The sequence below is a fragment of the Artemia sp. Qi Xiang Cuo genome, chromosome 2, assembly GCF_049724085.1.
Source record: "Artemia sp. Qi Xiang Cuo chromosome 2, ASM4972408v1, whole genome shotgun sequence".
Lineage (NCBI taxonomy): Eukaryota > Metazoa > Arthropoda > Branchiopoda > Anostraca > Artemiidae > Artemia > Artemia sp. Qi Xiang Cuo.
Window position 1 is genome coordinate 43,392,874 of NC_142795.1, and position 20,384 is coordinate 43,413,257.

The following is a 20,384-nucleotide window of genomic DNA, read 5'->3' on the forward strand; positions in this document are numbered from 1 at the left end:
GCCTGGTCATTTATAGGGCCTAAGTTATTTTTATTTAATTACTTACTTTTTTTTTAAATACCGCGATCAGGAAAAAACTACCCCAGAATGAAGACTTGAAGCTTTAGCTCCCCTTCGTCATTCCACGTCAGGAAAAAATTACGTTCTTAGGTCACTTTTATTTTTTTAGGTCACCAAAAGCTTGGAAGGGGGCGGGTTTGGTGGTATCTACCACAATGGGGATTGGGTGTGCATATATGTGTGTTTTTGCATATATTTATACTTACAGATGTACAGGACTTGAGCTAAAAGGTTTTTTCTGGAGGCGGGGAGGATTCAAAGTACAAAACTAGGCCTACTAATTTTTAATTTTTGGGGGGAAAGGCATCTTCAAACAAATCCTGAGAATAATTTCCCCCATTCATTGTGTTGAAGTATGTGAATGCACATTTTCTTATTAGTACATATTACCACAGCCGAAACAAGACAAGGCCAGGAAAATGTTGATACACATATGGACGTTGTTATATATACGTTGTTACGTATATGGCTCAAGGGTTTACCTTTATTCATATGCAAGTTTTTTTATATTATTTTATGGTAAATAACCCCCCCCCACACACACACACACACTTTTCTTTTTGTTATAAACTAACTTTTCAACCTTTCCTTCTTTTTTTTTTGAGAAACACTCCGTAAAACTGATACTTGGCACAATAAATTTTCTTCTTGATAAACATTTCCCAACAAAGCCACTTGTTCTTATCAAACAACAGATGTTTCTGTGTTTTTAGAATGAACATGCACTAATCACAATTTTATTAGGTCTCCTAGGCACTTTACGTGGAAGCAACAATGACTGCACAAAATATCTAGATGATTAAAAAAAAAACAATTTCCGGATCAGATTTCAAGCTGAAATTTTCAAAATTTTCGCTAATTAGAAATTCTAATATTTGCTGAGGAGGACTAAAGGCGATGTAGATGAAACATCTAGTTTGTCTTGGGAGTTCGCTTCACAATCTCTGGCATTTCCACCATCTTAAAATTATTTCATCTGATATTATGGAAAGGCAATGGATTTTCATTCATTTAAGATAGAATTAATGTGGGCAAAAATAAGAAAAATGTTTGATGAAAATCTGAGAAGAAGAAGAAAAGTATGCTTACCTTATTAAGAGTGTGCCTATCAATACTGCTTAACATCCTGTCCATTTGGTCAAACAACTCAAATTTTGTAATTGCTGCAGAAGTGCATTGACTATGTTGCAACTCATAAAAATGTTCTTCAACAGGAGAAAACCTGAGCCAATGAACAACCTGTAATTACGCCTCAATGAGCTAGTGCTTAAGTGCTCTTATATGTTACACATAAAATCAGTATTTTAAATCAGAATAATTGAAGAGTTTGAAGTGGGCCAAGTCGGGAACAAAAACTGAGAAATTGACCCTCATTTGATCCGACGTACTTAACTAAGGTAATCGCTTCTCAAATGCGAGTGTATTCTGGACACAAACACGGCGAATACAGACTTCGACTAAAATGTTATCTATGGCCTTTTAGTCTGTGTCGAGCCTTAATTTTTTGTCAACAATCCATAAATCAACGCTGTTACGGCTATATATATAGGGCTATATATATAGACATACCTACCAAATGGTAAATGTATACCAAACTTTGAAAGCAGTGAAAGTTATCTTTTTTTCAGAATTGCATAAAATGATTCATTTTACTTATAGATAGATAGTTTATCATCCTTTCATCCTAGGGTAGAACTAACGTAAATAGTAATATTTGGGGTTGGGGCATTCGCAATTGAGTCAAGGTCTAAAGCTATGATATATATTTGATACATTAATAAATATAAATTGTTGTCAGTTATTAAATAATCGTCCCACTGTTTATATTTGAGTCTCTTAATTATAATTGCTGCTGACCACTGTGTTAGATGAATGCTGTGAACTTGAGTACCTCTTCTTTTCTGAATGAGATGACATATGGCTTCAGTCTGCATTTGATTGCTCAGATCCTGCAACAGGAAAGGTGTCCTATTTCAGGCAAATTGCAGACTCATGTAAATATTGGGCTGTACCTGTATCCAGGGGTGTCCCGAAACTCATTTCATTGGGGGGTGATCTTCGTAAATTTTACCGAATCGATACCTGATTTATGCCGACTTTTCTACAGAAATCAAGAATTTTGCTAAATTTCGGGCAATTTTGCAAAATTTCTGCCACAATTTTAGAGAACAATTCCCTTTATGTGACTCATGCGTGAAAATTCCCCCTCCAGAAAAATTAAATCTGAATAATCAGGAACAAAAACTGAGAAATTGACCCTCCTGTCCGAATATGAATATATAAATATATATATATATATATATATATATATATATATATATATATATATATATATATATATATATATATATATATATATATATATATATATATATATATATATATATATATATATGGATTCAGAAACAATTGTAGTGACAATAGATTTGCTATAGCTTAGTTTCAATCCAAACCCAATAATTTCTTTGTTTTAAAGCCTAGCACGTTAGAATGTGATACAGGAACAAAACTTACCCATGAATATTTCCTACATACAATGTCCAGACAGTTGGCTTCATTTACCCGAATATCCATTGAAAAATCGTTCTCCATGCCCAGAATAATTAGCATCAACACGGTGTCGTTGACTTTAAGAAAAAGGGATTTGTTTCCCATGCATTATTTTTGTTTTCTACCTGTTTTTCCCAAGTCCAAGTCGTACAGAATGAGTGGTAATAGGACATAAGAAGAGGGCTAATTGGATCCAAAATTAAAGTTCTACGGCCATTTTTAAGTACTGAAAGTAAATGAAAAAGTTAAGCCCCAAAAAGAAATATCGGTGCCCTATAGTAACTTTTTTCCCCCAGTCATCCCGTAGCTCATCATGAGATCGATTAAAATTTAACATAGCTATTATCACTCAAAATTACCAAAAAGCCCAAAAATCTTGCCTCCAGGGCAAGTGTGACTCGCGCAGCCTCATGGGAATGGCCCCAAATAATGTAATTGGTAAATTATTGTTCACAGATACGGTTTTAGTTGTAAAGCAGGTAGGCCACGGCCATAGACGAATTACCTATAATAGATCACACACACCGTGTTTTTTGGCAATCTCATTGCGCTTTATCTTCCATGCCACCAGTAAAGTTAACCTGAGGTGTTTGGAGTAGTCAAAACCGGCTATTGATGTCTGCCTAGCTATTACCACCACTAACTGCAACTACTCTTGTTAGATGTCTGGTGGCTGTTTAGCTGCTTGATATTGTAATACTTTGGACATAGAATCTGGTATGTATTCAGGCTGATCACACCTCGCTAGAACTATATTATTGCAAAGAATTTAAACATCTATGACTGAAGGTGGAAATTCCCCCCCCCCACCCTCCTTCAAACAGCCAACTTGTTAGCACAACCACCAACTTTTTCAATCTTAGTGCAAAAACATATTAAGTCCAAGCCATTGTCTGAATCGGCTTAAAATGTAAAAGCCCCATCTTAACTCAAACTTGAGCTCAAATCAGCATGATTTCGTGAAGAACGAGTTAGGTCGTGAATCACCGTAAAAACAAGCCAAAGTCAAAAGACTGTTTCAGTAGAAAAAAAAACAAGGTACGTCCTGACGAAGTGCAAAAATGAGCCATTTCCAAGCATCACAATGCCGGCAATTGAGTGTAAAAAACAAGCTTAGTCCAACCTAGACTTCATTCAGCTGGGAAAGGTTAAAAAGTTAAAAGCTTGGTGCAACGTTTAAACCTTGGTGAAAAAACAAGCTATGTCCAAGTTACAGAAATATCAGGCAGAGGCTACAATTTCAGGAGATCAATCACCACAAAATTAATTTCAAATTTACAAGTCCTAACTTTTGTCAATCATGCTATAGACAACAGCTCATTGGCTTGGCAGCTTCAGAGCCTCTAACCTCAGTCCATTACTGTCATTCCAAATCCTGTTTGCATTCTGACGGTCGGATCACGGATCTCCTTGTTTTATAGGAAAACAAGAACTTTGTTTTGTTTAAAGAAACCAAAACGGAACTCTTTTTATAAATGACCTAAACATACATCTATTTAAATATACTAACAGTTGCAACAAAACAGAGCATGTATAGATTTTCTGTTTACTAAAATAATGGAATGTTATGCGACTAAAGTAGTCCACAGCCCCGTACCCCTCCTCCGCCAGACATTCCGACTTGCCGTGCCTCCTCCAACTCGCTCATCACAAATCTGTGCTTGCTGACTACAAATCCGAGGCCAATACTGAAAAACAGATGTCAAAAACCAAAGCGCGTGAACCAGGGTTGGCTCCACGGTCGGCTCCTGAAGTGCTACAAATGCCCAAATTTGCGTGCTACACAGCGATTTTCGGTGCTATAGTAAAAGAATTGATTGTAATAGTGCTAAAATAATGTCAAAATAACACTTCTGTACTATTTTAGCACTATTTTAGGAACCCTGAGTACGTACTACAGTGCTACACGTAATGAATTAGAGCTAAAATAGCACTTTCGTGCTACAGATGGCAACCCTGCCGTGAACTACATAATATAGGAGGCCACTTCAAAACACCAACCTCCTAACTTTGCAGATAAGGACATGTATTACGTCTTTAGACTTTTGACTCTTAACACAATATTAGGAAATGATCCTTAATAATCAAATATCAATCATGAGAATCCATGGCTCTTCTAAATCGAAACACACAAAGTAGTACATATTTCAATAATTAGTATTTGGTTTCCACCAAAATTAGTTTATAAGGGTCTTGAGCTCACTGATTAGAAGTGAGAGCTGTCGTTATATAAATATTTAAAATCAAAACAAATGAAGATGCACAATGGTCAAGAAATTACTCTTTATCAAAATCAGAGTCATGCAAAGATTTTGGATCTATCTTAATCGAGGGGCTTAAATATAAATACTGCTTACGGGACATTTTTTTCGATGAGTATAACTGTAAGAATTAATTTGGTTTTATGAGTCAAATATGTACGAACTCTCATCAATGTTTACTTCCTTTTAAATCTATTCCTTCCAAATGTTTAGCAAATCAGTTGACGGAACTAAACTTTCAATATAAGTTATTGAAAGAGCGTTTGGTAAAGCCCAAATAATATACTAGTCTTTCGGGGGAGGGGAGGGGTGTTGAGCGTATGTAAAACCACATATATGTGGTAAAAATTCCTTGATATTAAGCTTTTGCTACAACTCATTTAATTTACTGTTTGAACGATCTTCCTGCACTGTTTAAAAAGATTTCCACTCTTGCATTTTAGGGACTTGAGAGGCCGCAATATCAGCTATGTTTGTAGAAATTCCTATTAAATTTAAGTTTGTGTTTTTACGTCTTGTATACTATTTTTAATTGTGTTTTACGTCTTGTATACTCGTTTTAAGTCTTAAATTTGCTCTTTAATTTTCGTGGATTTTTTTTTATTTATTTATTTAGTGCACAGAAAATGACTAACCTCCTTTTGTGGCGGTAAGTGTACTTGATCTAGGACGTCTTTCTTCAGAGTTCTCCAAAGAACTGGAGCTAATATGGTGGCTAATTTGTCTCTTTCTACTTTTAACGAATAATTAGTACAATTGCTGAAATAAGCAGATGCAACATCTTCAATGCCAAGGAATGAGAACAAGCCCCAAAGATCTAAAAAAAGAAGGTTACCAAAGCTAAACGACTAGAAAACTGAATTAATAGAAATGATTCCGATGAAATGAAACTGGTTTGAGATTTTTCGCTATTCTAAATCCTTAAACGCAACATGCTGCTTCATTTTGTTATTTTTTTAGTTAAGCCGTATATATCTTATACATCAATTATGTTGATGACAACTTTTTCTTCTTTCCTGAAACCCTTTCCAAAGATATTTCACATGGCTGGAAATCTCACACTGGGTGCTAATTATTCAGCATCTAATTTGCTACTAGTTTTAGACAGAGCCTATGCTGTCCAACCATCTACATGCCATAAATGAAGTAGTATTCAAACGTCTTTCACTCCACCGGCAAGATCAGAGTTAACCCCTTAAGTGAGTGTAATATTTTGGGGAATAGCTTACCTGAAACGGTCTGAAGATGTCATTATTTTGGCACCTTTGAAAGAATGACAAATTATCTTGGTTGCAGTTTGATTTTCGTTTGTTCTCTCTTGCCTCGGTTTCTTTTCCTTTTCCTCTGATGCTTTCTGCCTCCCTCCCTTTATGGCAATTGGTATTTAATTATGCCAACTGATTGACGTTGTGTTTACGTTAACTGTGATGACAACTGTCCGATGGTGGGCGAATAAATAAGTAAATGTGATTTGACCCTTATATAATAGGCAATTAAGCCTTTAAGGAGATGTTAATTCAACTCCATCATTTTGTATTGTTGATGGTGTTATGAATTCCAAATTTTTATCGGTGTACTTTCTTACTTATGCAGACAAAAATATTTATATATATAAAAAAAAAATCCATTTAAGTACTATTTTTCCTGTGAAATGCCCTTCAAGTAAAATTAATCCAAATAAAGCCATAGCTAGTCCTTTGAAAAACTTTAAACTGGTTCATATGGAAAAACGAAAGTTGCACAGACAAGCGACCTATTATCAAGAAATTGATGACGCAACTACGAATCTTCCAATAAAAAGTGGAGTTTCCTTACCCTTAATAGATTTTTGTATTGGAGTACCAGTGACGCACCATCTGTTGATACAAATGAATTTAGAGGCCATTTCAGCAGCCCTTGTTGCTCTTCCTTCAATCATTTGAGCTTCATCAAGGCATATCCGCCACCATTCAACACAGAGTAAAGGAGTAGGTGTCGACATATAAAATGGAACTTCAGAGCTGAAAAAAAAATCGAATTTTACTCGCATGAACAAGGACTTCTTGCCTCTTGAATATTGTATACACATATTCTATGCACATATATTCTATATGCATATATACACTATGCACATATGCACTACACATATGCACTATGCACACATATTCTGCTTTTCAAAGGAGTGTAAATCAAGTTTCAAAAGGGGGCATAAAACCGAAGGTTTGGGCACAAATTTGCCAAGAACAGAGTCCCGAGACTAATCTTAGGGAGGATTTACCCCTCCCTTGATTTGAATTTCAAAGATTATCTCCCCTATGCCAACATGCACCTATGTAGTAGATTAAAAGTGGTTCTACAGTAGAATTACATATAAATTTCTAGTCACATCCATTACATAGTTTGTTTTTGCAGCCAACTGTTTATGGTATGATTTTGAGCCTCTTCAACTTTCGAAAATAAACAAAATACTATTTTTACTCATTTCTTCCTCACTTATTAATATAGCTGTCCCTGCTTCAACCAAATCCTGGCACATGTTACGATTGATAACAATTTTACATTTAAAGTTGCCCACCGAAAATTACGAGCCTGAGAAAATTTGCTTCGTTTTCCAAAAGGGGAAAAACACACCCAAAAGGGAGAGTGACGTCGATGAAAATTATATCATAAAATTCAGCATACAACAAATCCATAGTTCAGAGGTTTCAAGGTCTATCTACAAAAGTGTCGAATTTTCAACTTTTTCCCGAGATGAAATATCACAGATCCGTGTTTATTTGCTTTTACTTTGATATTTTTTTCTCAGGAGTGATCATATTGAACCAATGGTCCTAGAAGATCATTCTATGGCTCATTCAACAAAATTAAATGTTCTAATGCCTTTTTTCAGTAGCAAAAAAGATTGTGCAACAGCAAAGTGACGAAAAAGCTGCCGAGTGAAAATTCTGAGATAGCCAATCGATTTTAAGTTATCAAAAAATTATATATTGAGCTATCCAGTTTCAGAGGATTTAATGCCGAACTGTGGCGCATTCGTTCCTAAAGCTTCGCATAATCCATTCAAAATAAATGATTCGCATAAAAATTCGTTTTAAAGCTTAATTTACATAATTTAATTAATTTGAGGCTTCATCAATTTATGTGGTATGGGGTATAATTGCTTATCAGCTGTTATGTAGAAGAGTGGGGGGGATCTCTACGTAGATGGGAAGGGCGTACTTGAGCCTGGACGTTTTTATGGCGAAATTTTCTAGCTATCCGTGAGCCTTGGGATAATAACAAAAGTAGATTTGAGGAGAGTAAAAATTCATCTTTAATCTTCCTTGAACCCTGGGATTATTTTTAGACTACCCTGGATTATTTTTAGCCGGAAAATTCTGAAAGTGTCCCGGTAGTAAAAATAAATATCTTAGACCTATGATTCTCCTGTGCCTCCACAGGCGTCTAGGACACCGATAAGGAGGGTCTTTGCAATACATTGCTGCTACCAGCATATCTTCCCACTTCGGTTGCAGGAACATATTAAGACAGCAGAGATCTGACTGATATGTCTGGCATGGGGTGTTCTAGGGACGACCCCTTCCCTTTCAATGCAACAGGTTTCCACTGAAAGGTAGCCATGGAATTTCTAAGGTCTCCGATTCCCAAGACACAGTCTAGGCACAGTCGTCGTCGCTAGCAAATAATTGTAATAAGAGGTAGGTTCCTCATTTTCTGTTTATTTGATCTAGTTTTGTAGATATGATTCTGTGCGATAAACTGCGAAATAATAATTTTTGTTCGTTTTTAGTAAATTACTTCCATCAGAATTTTTTTTTTTTAAGTTAATAGTCTATAAAGGCTACAAGTTTTACACCTATCCAATCTATTGGAAACTTCTCACAAATCTTCGAAAAAACTGGAGCAAAAGTATTGAGAAGAAAGATTTCAAAACCTTTGCCATTGCCTTCCTTTTTTATTTGCCCAAAACAACCTTATTTTCACAATCTAGGATGATCACCTACAGTAGTTATTCATTTCAAAATGTTAGGAAGGGTTTGCCACGGAAAGCTTTAAGTAATGTTGGAGGAATGTCTATGGGTAAGTACTGCTTCTTATTAACGCTTTTTTTTGTCAATTTCATGGCAACACACTGTTTGGTAATGACCAGGCCAACTTATAGAGGAGACCAGGTGTGGATTATTTTAGACAAGTAATTGATCTTGTCATTGAAAGCACACAGAAGGAAAATGTCCGTTATTTAATTTTGGCAAAATTGATGCTAGACTGAACGTCCCCACAAGATTTTTTTGTAGTGAACATTGAGTCGGGTAATAAGCGCAACAATTAATACAGGACAAAACTCTTGATAGTAGCTTTGGATTTACAATGACTCAGAGGTAAACAAATTGACTTGGGAAGATGAGATTCACAACCAATAGGGGCAGGCGAGGGCCTTTCCTTTTTCCACGACGGCGTTCTTCGGACCTAGGTTGAGCAAAAATTTTAAACCCAGCAATTTCCGAGAAATCTATGTTACAAAACTGAACGGGGAGATAGTTGGTTACTCATCAAACTACATCCCTGGAGTTTTGAAAACGAATTTTCACTAGGGCTAACGGCTTTTCACCAGGGTAGGCTATAAGCGAAGGAGAATGTGGGACAATCCTTACAGTTTGATCTGTTTGTGAGATGGTACGACTTACTTAAGGCGGGTGCATTACACGAAAGGAAGGGGGTAACTTAACATGAACTCTGGTGCACCTGAAGCATTTACCACTGTAAAAAAAAATCCACAAATTTTAACATTGTCGAAATTAAATTAGAGTGTAGCCTAATATATTTTCCTGGGCTAAATTACTTAAATGCAACAAACTGTGTATATTACATATATAATGAATAGTAAAGAACCCCTTGGACAATTTTAAAGCGTCGCCGATTCTATCAAGGCTGCAGCTCAAGAGCTCGGTGTTAATTGCAGCAAAGTCACTTATTGGATTATTTTTTCTTTTCTAAAAAGCTTTCGTGAAACCTACCTTCTTCGCTTTCGATTGCCCACATCTGTTTTCAAATTTGTATAATATAATTCCTTCCTCAGCACCTCATAAGAAGTAATAACAATATCAAACGACGCCAAATTAACTGGTTGAATGTAACCCTAAAAAAATGTTGATTAAAATGAATCTAAGAGAAGCAATTCATTTCTAGACTATAACGTAGTCAATAATTACAAAATAGCCTTTTATAAAAGTGGTTATAAAGTAAAAATGACACACAAACAAATATATACATACACAAATAAAAATGCCAGGTAAAATAAGGCACAAATGATTTAAGACGTCACTTAGTACTAGAAGCTGGGAGCAGGAAAAATAATTAACTGTGAACAATTAGTTTTGACTTTTAGAGTCTATTGATTTGAGGAGATCTCAGGGTCGGGCAACAAACTGAAATGATTTTGAGAATTGAAACATTTTAGCCCAGATCAATATCTCAACTCATGTCAGAGACCAAGAAGGAAATTCAAAACGAGTTGTTTCAGTGCAGTGTAATCGTCTTCAAGCATAATTTTTACAGCTCTCTTTTGAAGACTCTCATGTCTGTCTCATTAGTCCTTCGTCAGCCCCGGGTGCCAAGCTGGACATACATATTCAAGGAAAGGTCTAACATAACTGCACATAGAAAATTTAAAACGTCAGTTGGAATACCAACCTCTTGGAAGAATGTAACAATGAGGTATTTTTTTCAATCAGATAGTCAACGTGGAAGTTCGACCTTAAATCTTCGTCCAAAATATTCTATCTATGTTTTTTTTTTTTTTGTCTGTGGGTGAGCAATTATAAGAAGTCTGGATGTCAGCCCCCAGGTAGAAAAAAGTCATAGAATAGGTCATAGTCTTAATAACCTTCAATTTCAACTATCTTATTTCAGCTTTTAAACTCCAAGGGTTTAGTGTAAGTACTAAGGAAGTTTAGTCGTTATCCATTTAGAACATTCGCAAATTGTTATAAATATACGGTTAAGATAATAAGAAATAAAATTGAAACATATTAAGTCCCTTACAGGGGACTAAAAAAAAAACATAAAAAATTCAGACCGCTAACAATCAGGGAAATGAGCATAATATCTATCAAAAAAGAAAATAGTAATGATAAATGAAACAAAAGGACATGAACTCATAACATTAGCTTCTTCTACTGCTACTTGATGGTCAAGTCTGTTAAAAGCCTTAAAAGGATAGATAGATAGATAGATAGATCGTGTATTTCAAAAAGCCCAAGAGCCATATACACACAAAAAATATGAAAATAGAAAAATTACAACAGAGCAAATTACAAACACACATTAACATGAATACATAGCGAAAAATACCTTCTGGTAAAATACCAAAAAAAAATAACTTTAATTCCATATAATTAATAATAATTAATTGTAAAAACATTTCCTTCCTTTTAATCCCTTCTCTATTTACGCACCAATACGAAATATTGTGGTTGGATTACTACTTTGTAAGATATTTGGAAGCAGCAAAACAATCCAATGTAAGTAATTTTCCCTTAAATCAGAGAGCACCGGGCACTTTCGGAGAAAATCGTCCAAATCTTCGTCCTCATCCCTACAAAGAGGACACACATACCGACCATCAGGATGTACTATCCCCCTGTCGAACACCATTTGTCTACTCTGGATTGGAAGGCAATTCGCCCTAAGCTGAATCCACCGACATAAAATCATAGCCGGTAAATTGAATTTAAAATAAATTTCCTCTCCAAAACAAGGTTTAACCTGATTATAATGATTCAATGTAGCAGAATTTAAAACCAGCCCTTGCCAATACTGAATTTCTTGACCCTCTAAGATAAATCGTACCTGGCTTACTAAATTTGTTGGTAGATCAGGGGAACCAAGACCGTCATTCCATAAGTAAGCCATTCCCACACTTTCTAGTAATGACCTAATTTGGGATGGCCACGACTTTTTCGAATCATAGCTCAACATCTGATAATAAGCAGCACTTACTAGTCTGTCTTCATTGCACCTAATGATCTTCAACCAAAATCTAAGCATCAAAATAGACCTACGTAGTTTTAACGAAAACAGGCCCATATCACCTTTCAGAACCTGTGAATGAGTTGTCTGATGTAATCCAAATAGTCTTTTATAATACTGGAGCTGGAGGGACTCCAACTTCTGTGCCGCTTCTCCGCCCCAAATCTCCGCTCCATATTCTAATACTGGTAAAATTTTTGTATTAAATATTCTTTTGTGCATTTTTAGGCTTTTAATTCCCATTATCGTCGGATTTCTAAAAATTGCAGACATGGCCACTTTACCTCTATTAATTAATTCATCAACATGACTCTTTAAACTTCCATTTTCCGATAAAACAAATCCTAAATATTTTATTCTTTTACTTACTTTAAGTTCTTCATTATTAAATTTAAATTTATAATTATCTTCGCCACTTGTTTTCCTTTTTTTAAAAATAACAACTTCACTCTTTTCAACATTCAGCCTTAGTTTTTTCATCTTCAAATAATCATCTATAAGACTCAAAAGCGTCTGCAGATCTTGCGGTGTGCTAGCCACCAAAGCAATATCATCTGCAAATAATAGTAGTGATAGTTTATGGGTCCCTAGACTAACATTCGGAGCCCATCTATTCTCTAGATAATCAACAACATCATTTATAAAAATATTAAACAATTTAGGAGAAAGAGTGCTGCCTTGTTTTACACCCAGCTTAATATTAAAAAACCTAGACAATCTGCTACCAACTAGCATGAGTCCACTCACACAAATATACAGACTCACTATGAACCTCACAAACAACTGAGGGAGGCCAATTCTAACCAGGGCATCCTTTAGTAGCACTCAGTCGACACTGTTGAACGCCTTGTGGAGGTCCAGAAATCCCACATAAAGACAAGTTTTTCCCTTTCCGTATTTATCAATCAATGCCTTTAAAATAAATATTGTATCTACCGTCACGTACCCTGTTCTGAAACCTCCTTGTTGTTCATGTATTATATTATTTTTATATAACCATTTAGAAAGCCTTGTATCAAGTATTTTCTCCATTATCTTACTTAAAGCAGGGACTAACGCTATTAAACGATAATTTATGTGCAACTTAGGGTTTCCTCTCTTAAAAAGCGGAATAAGCAATTATCTCTTCCAATCATTTGGCCATTGTCCTGAAGTTAACACATTATTACAAAGAAAAAAAAAATTATCGACATAAAAATTTAAAGAAAATTCTTAAATAACGTTATTGGTACACCATCAACAACCGCAGCCGAACCTCCTTTTAAATTATTAAATACAAACTTGAACTCATCATTACTCACTTCCCCTACTAAATCATAATCATGTTCCTTCATGGGATAAACAACCATCTCTGTGGTATGTGTTACCTCTTGTAATTCTGTGCAATCACCTTCCATGCTTTCTAGGTAAGCAGGCCATGAGTTGGCGTCTGGAGCCACCTGTGTCTTTCCTTTTTCATTTCCAATATCATTCCTTATATAACCCCAAAATTTCTTAAAATCTTTATTTCTAAAATAATTTGCAATATCCAGTTTCTTCTTATTCTCAAACTCTGTTTTTTCCTTTTAATTAACCTTTTGTAATCTCTTCTTTTATCTTTATATTCGGCTAATCTTAAACTTTGCTCTTCAGGTTTATCACATTCTTTTAAAAGATTCAATAAATATCTGACCTTTTCTTTCATTAACTTACACTCCAAATCAAAATATCGCTCGTTTTTATTTTCATTTTTATTCAGATTACACGATGCTGCACAACTGCAAATTATTTCATTTAACTCCATAATTATACCATGTATATCTTTTCCATCTTCTTCTAAAGCTTTCAACTTATTTGTTATATGCAACTTTATAAGCTCCCTTTTAAATTTTTCAATATCATTATCATTTAAATCATATCTAATTCTTTTTCCTAAGCCCTCTAATCTAAGCTCCCCATTAGATAAATTTCTAACTCGAGGAACAACATCCTGAAGCTTCCCAGTCTTCAGCTCAAGCTTAAAAGCTCTATGATCGGATCCAACTAAATCTAGTACATCAATACCAATCGATTCAAAGGATATGATACCTTAAACATCATTTGGTAAGCCTCGACGTCGGCTGACTGTCTCAAAGGCAAAGGGGCCATTAAGGAATTCTCCCAGGGGACTAATTATCATTGAAACTTATTGAGAATTTGTGATTTGATTAGGAAATCACAGGCAGCGCAATCGCGCTGCCTAAGTAAAGAACGATGTTGGCACAACGTATTATTTATTTTTTTGTTTGTTTTTTTTCCATACCAGGGCACTTCATATCGAAGGCGTTGTCATAGAAACTTCAAAAAGGGCTCATTCGATTGGAAATTGGAGTGGCTAGTGCCCTTTTTATTAGTCGAAACTGATTGGAGGGCAACTAGCCCCCCCCCTGCCCATCATTCCTCCAAACACATCCAATCAAAATTTTGAGATAGCCATTTTGTTCAGCGTAGTTAATTTCCAGATAGAAAATATGTTTTTGAGAAGGACACCCCCCCCCCCCACAACCCTCAGGGCAAGGGTTTTAATTTATACCCTTAGGGCATATAAGAACGATGTTGGCATAATGTATTATTTTTTTTTTCCTTTAGAGCACGGTACTTTGTATCGAAGAAGTTGTCGTAGAAACTTCGAAAAGGGCTCATTCAGTTGGAAATTGGAGTGGCTTGTGCCCTTTTTAATAGTCGAAAGTGATTAGAAGGCAACTAACACCCCTTCCAAGCCCACCATTTCCTCAAACACATCCAATCAAAATTTTGAGATAGCCATTTTGTTCAGCGTAGTTGATTTCCTGACAGAAATTATGTTTTTGAGGAGAACCTCTCCCACCAGCCCTCACGGCAAGGGTTGTAAGTTATGGCCTGGGGCATATAAGGTTTTTTTACAGAATGCGTTGTCGTAGAAACTTCAAAAAAGGCTCATTCGATTGGAAATTCAAAGGACTAGTGCCTTTTTTAATAGTCGAAAGTGATCGGAGGGCAACTTACCCCCCTCTCACGCCCACCTTTTCCCCAAAAACATCCAATCAAAACTTTGAAATCGGCATTTTATTCAACGTAGTTTTAAGTTATTAAAATTAGGTCTTTGAAGATGAAACCCCCCCCCCCCCCCTCCACAGCCCTCAGGGCAAGGGTTGTAAGTTATGCCCTGGGGGCATATAAGGTATTTATAGAAGGCGTTGTCGTAGAAACTTCAAAAAAGGCTCATTCCATTGGAAATTCAAAGGACTAGTGCCCTTTTTAACAGTAGAAAATGATTGGAGGGCAACTAACCGCCTCTCACGCCCATCTTTTCCCCAAAACCATCAAATCACAATTTTGAAATCGCCATTTTATTCAACGTAGTTTTAAGTTCTGCAAATTAGGTTTTTATGGATGACGACCCCCCCCCCCCCCCACCACAGCCCTCATGGCAAGAGTCGTAAGTTATGCCCTGGGGGCATATATTGTTTTCATAAAACGCGTTGTCGTAGAAACTTCAAATATGACTAATTCAATGATAAAATGAAATGTCTACTGCCCTTTTTAATAGTCAAAAGTAATTGAAAGGTAACTATCACCTCTGCCACACCCACCATTTCCCCAAACGTATCCAATCAAAAATTTGAGATAGCCATTTTTCCACGCAGTTTGAAGCTTAGGAAATTATACCTTTGAGCAGAACACTCCCCCCACAGTCGTCAGGGTAATGGTTATAAGTTATGGCCTGGGGGCATTTAAGTTTTTATTGAAATATTTGTCGTAGAAACTTGAAAAAGAGCTCTTTCGATTGGCAATTAAAAGGGCTAGTGCCCTTTTTAATAGTCGAAAGTGATTTGAGGGCAACTAACCCCCCTCTCACACCCATCTTTTCCCCAAACACATCCAATCAAAATTTTTAGATAGCAATTTTATTCGACGTAGTTGAAGGTTTTGGAAATTAAGTCTTTAAGGATGACAACCCCTCCTCCCCACAACCCTCAGAACAAGGGTTGTAAGTTATGCCCTGACGGCATGTAAGGTTTGTTATAGAAAGCGATATTGTAAAAACAACAAAAATGGATCCTTCAATTGGAAATTGAAAGTAGTGCCCTTTTAATTGTCGCGAAAGTGATTGAAGGGCAACTATCCCCCCCCCTGACGCCCACCATTTCCCCAAACACATCCCATCAAAATTTTGAGATATGCATTTTGTTCAACGTAGTCAAAAGTTCTGGAAATTAGGTTTTTTAGGATGATAACCACATCAGAGCCCTCAGAGCAAGGGTTGTAAATTATACCCTGGGGGCGTATAAGGTTTATATAGAAAGATGTAAAAATTTCAAAAAGGGCTCATTTGTTTGGAAATTGAAATTGCCCTTTTTAATAGTCGAAAGTGAGTGGAGAATATTTAACCCCCTTCCACGCCCACCATTTCCCCAAACACATTCAATCAAGGTTTAGAGATAGCCATTTTGTTCAACGTAATAAAAAGTTCTGGAAATTATTTATTTAAGGATGACAAACCCCCCAGAGCCCCCCAGGGCAAAGGCTGTAAGTTATGCCCTGGGGGCATATAAGGTTTTTATAGTTAGAGTTGTCGTAAAAACTTCCAAAGGGGCCCATTCAATTGGGGATTGAGAGGGCTAGTGCCCGTTTTAATAGTTGAAAATGATTGGAGGGTAACTAACCACTCTCTCAAGCGCACCATTCCCCTAAACACATCCAATGAAAATTTTTATATAGCCATTATGTTCAACGTAGTAGAAAGTTCTGGAAATTAGGTCTTTGAGGGTGACAACCCCCCCCCCACCGGCCCTCAGGGCAAGGGTTGTAAGTTATGCCCTGAGAGCATATAAGGTTATTATTGAAAGCGTTGTCGTAGAAACTTTAAAAGGGCTCATTTGATTGGAAACTGAAAGGACTAGTGCCTTTTTAATAGTTCACAGTGATGAGAGAGCGACTAACGCCCCTCTCACGCCCACCATTTTCCCAAACACGTCCAATCAAAATTTTGAGATAGCCATTTTGTTTAACGCAGTTGAAAGTTCTGGAAAATATGACTTAAAGCATGACAACCACCCTCACAGCCCTTAGGGTAAGGGTTGTAATTTATGCCCTGGGGGACATATAAGGTGTTTATAGAAAGTGTTGTCGTAGAAACTCAAAAAGGGCTCATTCGATTGGAAATCGAAGTAGAAATGAGTATTTACATACAGGGGAGACTCCATATATGGGCATAGAATACTGATAGAAGTTTACAACATTGCCGGGTAAGAAAGGTACTATTTGGTACTTTAAAGCACCTCTTTCAAGGTCAATCAGGGATGTTTCTAAGCCTATTGACTCCTAGACGAGATTTACGCTTGCGCACTGAATACTAACGGTACAATGTTATTGATCCAAAAAGGGGACTAGATTTCTGGGAAATTGATTGCATAATCGAAGGGGACAAGATCAGACTAGATTTCTTGGAAATTGATTTGCATAATCGACGGGGAATTCTAACGGGACAGGATCACGTGTCTCTTTCTAGGTCAATCAGGGAGTTACGTAAGGTTTACCTTACATCATAATTCGCCCTTGCTGGATGTAGACATTAGTTAAACAACAACTTGGATGTAGATATATGGAAATCTGACGGGGAATTCTAATGTATCATTAGGAGATTAAGAAACAATATGGCTTCTCTGGTCTTTAGGTCTGGGAGATAAATTAATATTCTACTTTTAAATATGGCTTCTCTGGTCTTTAGGTCTGAGAGATAAATTAATATTCTATTAAACAATATGGCTTCTCTGGTCTTTAGATCTGACACATAAATCAATATTCTATTTTTGAATATGATTTCTCTGGTCTTTAGGTCTGAGAGATAAATTAATATTCTATTTTTAAATATGGCTTCTCTGGTCTTTAGGTCTGAGAGATAAATTAATATCCTATTTTTAAATATGGCTCTCTGGTCTTTAGGTCTGGGAGATAAATTAATATTCTACTTTTAAATATGGCTTCTCTGGTCTTTAGGTCTGAGAGATAAATTAATATTCTATTAAACAATATGGCTTCTCTGGTCTTTAGATCTGACACATAAATCAATATTCTATTTTTGAATATGATTTCTCTGGTCTTTAGGTCTGAGAGATAAATTAATATTCTATTTTTAAATATGGCTTCTCTTGTCTTTAGGTCTGAGAGATAAATTAATATCCTATTTTTAAATATGGCTCTCTGGTCTTTAGGTCTGGGAGATAAATTAATATTCTTTCGAAACCTTAATGGTGTAACTAGGAACACTTTGGATTTTTTCAGAAATTCATACGAGATCAAGACATATTGAATATATTTTACGCGGGAAATGGTTTCCAGGGAATTTCAAATGTGACAGCGCAAAAGGATGCCGAAACAAAGGAACACGCAGATAATACTTTTAGGGGATTATTTGGGCGAAAACAAATTAATCAACATTTTAGGGATTTTTTTGGGTGAAACAGTTTGAGACATATTTGAGGATGATTTGGGGAGAAACTCTGTGGTCGTCATAATACACAAGTTCCATTTGAACAGTGTTGTCCCCACCCCTCCCCCCCAACTTTTTTAGGCCCCCCCCCCAATTTGTTTTCACTTTTTTTGCGAGCTTGAGACACATAAGGGCCCCCACGGGGCCCCCGCCCAACTTTTGCCCCCCCCCCCCCATTTTTTAATACTCTTTCTTTTTGCGCACTTGAGACACAGAAGGGTCCCCAAAGGCCCCCCTCCCTCCACACAACGTTTTGCCCCTTTTTGCCCAACTTTTTCCCCCTTTTTGCCCAACTTTTTGGACTTGCAAACACCAACCCAGACATACACAAAAATAGATTCAGACATACAGATAGAGAAAGATAGTCACTTTAGACATACAAACCAACAAAGACAAACACTTGGACTTGCAAAAACCAGCCCAGACATACAAACAAATAGATTCAGACATACAAACAGAGAAAGGCAGGCATTTTAGACATACAAACCAACAAAGACAAACACTTGGACTTGCAAACACCAGCCCAGACATACAAACAAATAGATTCAGACATACAAACAGAGAAAGACAGACACTTTAGACATACAAACAACAAAGACAAGCACTTGGACTTTAAAGGACCAGCCAATATATAAAGAAACAAAGATTCAGAAATACAAACATAGAAAGACATGTACCTTAGACATTAAATCCAGCAATGACAAACACTTTGACGTGCAAAAACCAACCAAGACCATAGAACACAAATGTTTATATACACAAACATAGAGAAAGACAGACACTATAGACATACAAACCAACAATGACAAACACTTGGACTTGCAAACACCAACCCAGACATACAAACAAACAGATTCAGACATACAAACAGAGAAAGACAGGCATTTTAGACATACAAACTAACAAAGACAAACACTTGGACTTGCAAAAACCAACCCAGACAAACAAATAGATTCAGACATACAAACAGAGAAAGACAGGCACTTAGAAATAAAAACCAACAAAGACAAACACTTGGACCTTAAAACACCAACACAGACATACAAACAAATAGATTCACACATACAAACAGAGAAAGACAGACACTTTCGACACACAAACCAACAAAGACAAACATTTGTACTTGCAAGCACCAACCCAGACATACAAGAAAATAGGTTCAGACAAACAAACAGAGAAAAACAGGCACTTTAGACATACAAACCAACAAAGACAAACACTTCGACTTGCAAACACCAACCCAGACATACAAACAAAAAGATTCAGACATACAAACATAGAGAAAGACAGGCACTTTAGATATACAAACCAACAATGACAAACACTTGGACTTGCAAACACCAACCCAGACATACAAACAAACAGATTCAGACATACAAACAGAGAAAGACAGGCATTTTAGACATACAAACTAACAAAGACAAACACTTGGACTTGCAAAAACCAACCCAGACACACAAACAAATAGATTCAGACATACAAACAGAGAAAGACAGCCACTTTAGAAATACAAACCAACAAAGACAAACACTTGGACTTGCAAACACCAACCCAGACATACAAACAAATAGATTCAGACATACAAACAGAGAAAGATAGACAGTTGAGACATACGATCCAACAATGGACTTGTAAACACCAACCCAGACATACAAACAAATAGATTCAGACATACAAACAGAGAAAGACAGGCACTTTAGACATACGAACCAACAAAGACAAATACTTGGACTTGCAAACACCAACCCAGACATACAAACAAATAGATTCAAACATACAAACAGAGAAAGACAGGCACTTTAGACATACAAACCAACAAATACAAACACTTGTACTTGAAAACAACAACCAAGACATACAAAAAAAAAGATTCAGACATATAAACAGAGAAAGACAGTCACTTTAGACATACAAACCAACAAAGACAAAAACTTGGACTTGAAAACACCAACCAAGACATGCAAACAAATAGATTCAGACATAAAAACAGAGAAAGACAGTCACTTTAGACATAC

General features: G+C 36.3%; 1 protein-coding gene across 1 annotated transcript in view; it reads right to left on the reverse strand.

Moving 5' to 3' along the window:
- Positions 1-20,384, reverse strand: part of LOC148955256 (E3 ubiquitin-protein ligase SHPRH) — a 95,213-nt gene that overhangs the window by 44,452 nt on the left and 30,377 nt on the right. Inside the window, exons 4-7 of the mRNA XM_089101216.1 lie at positions 9,866-9,987; positions 6,687-6,871; positions 5,507-5,688; positions 1,150-1,299 (exon numbers count right to left, since the gene is read on the reverse strand). Of these exons, the coding sequence (XP_088957342.1) occupies positions 1,150-1,299; positions 5,507-5,688; positions 6,687-6,871; positions 9,866-9,987 (639 nt within the window). The remainder of the gene's footprint in view (positions 1-1,149; positions 1,300-5,506; positions 5,689-6,686; positions 6,872-9,865; positions 9,988-20,384) is intronic.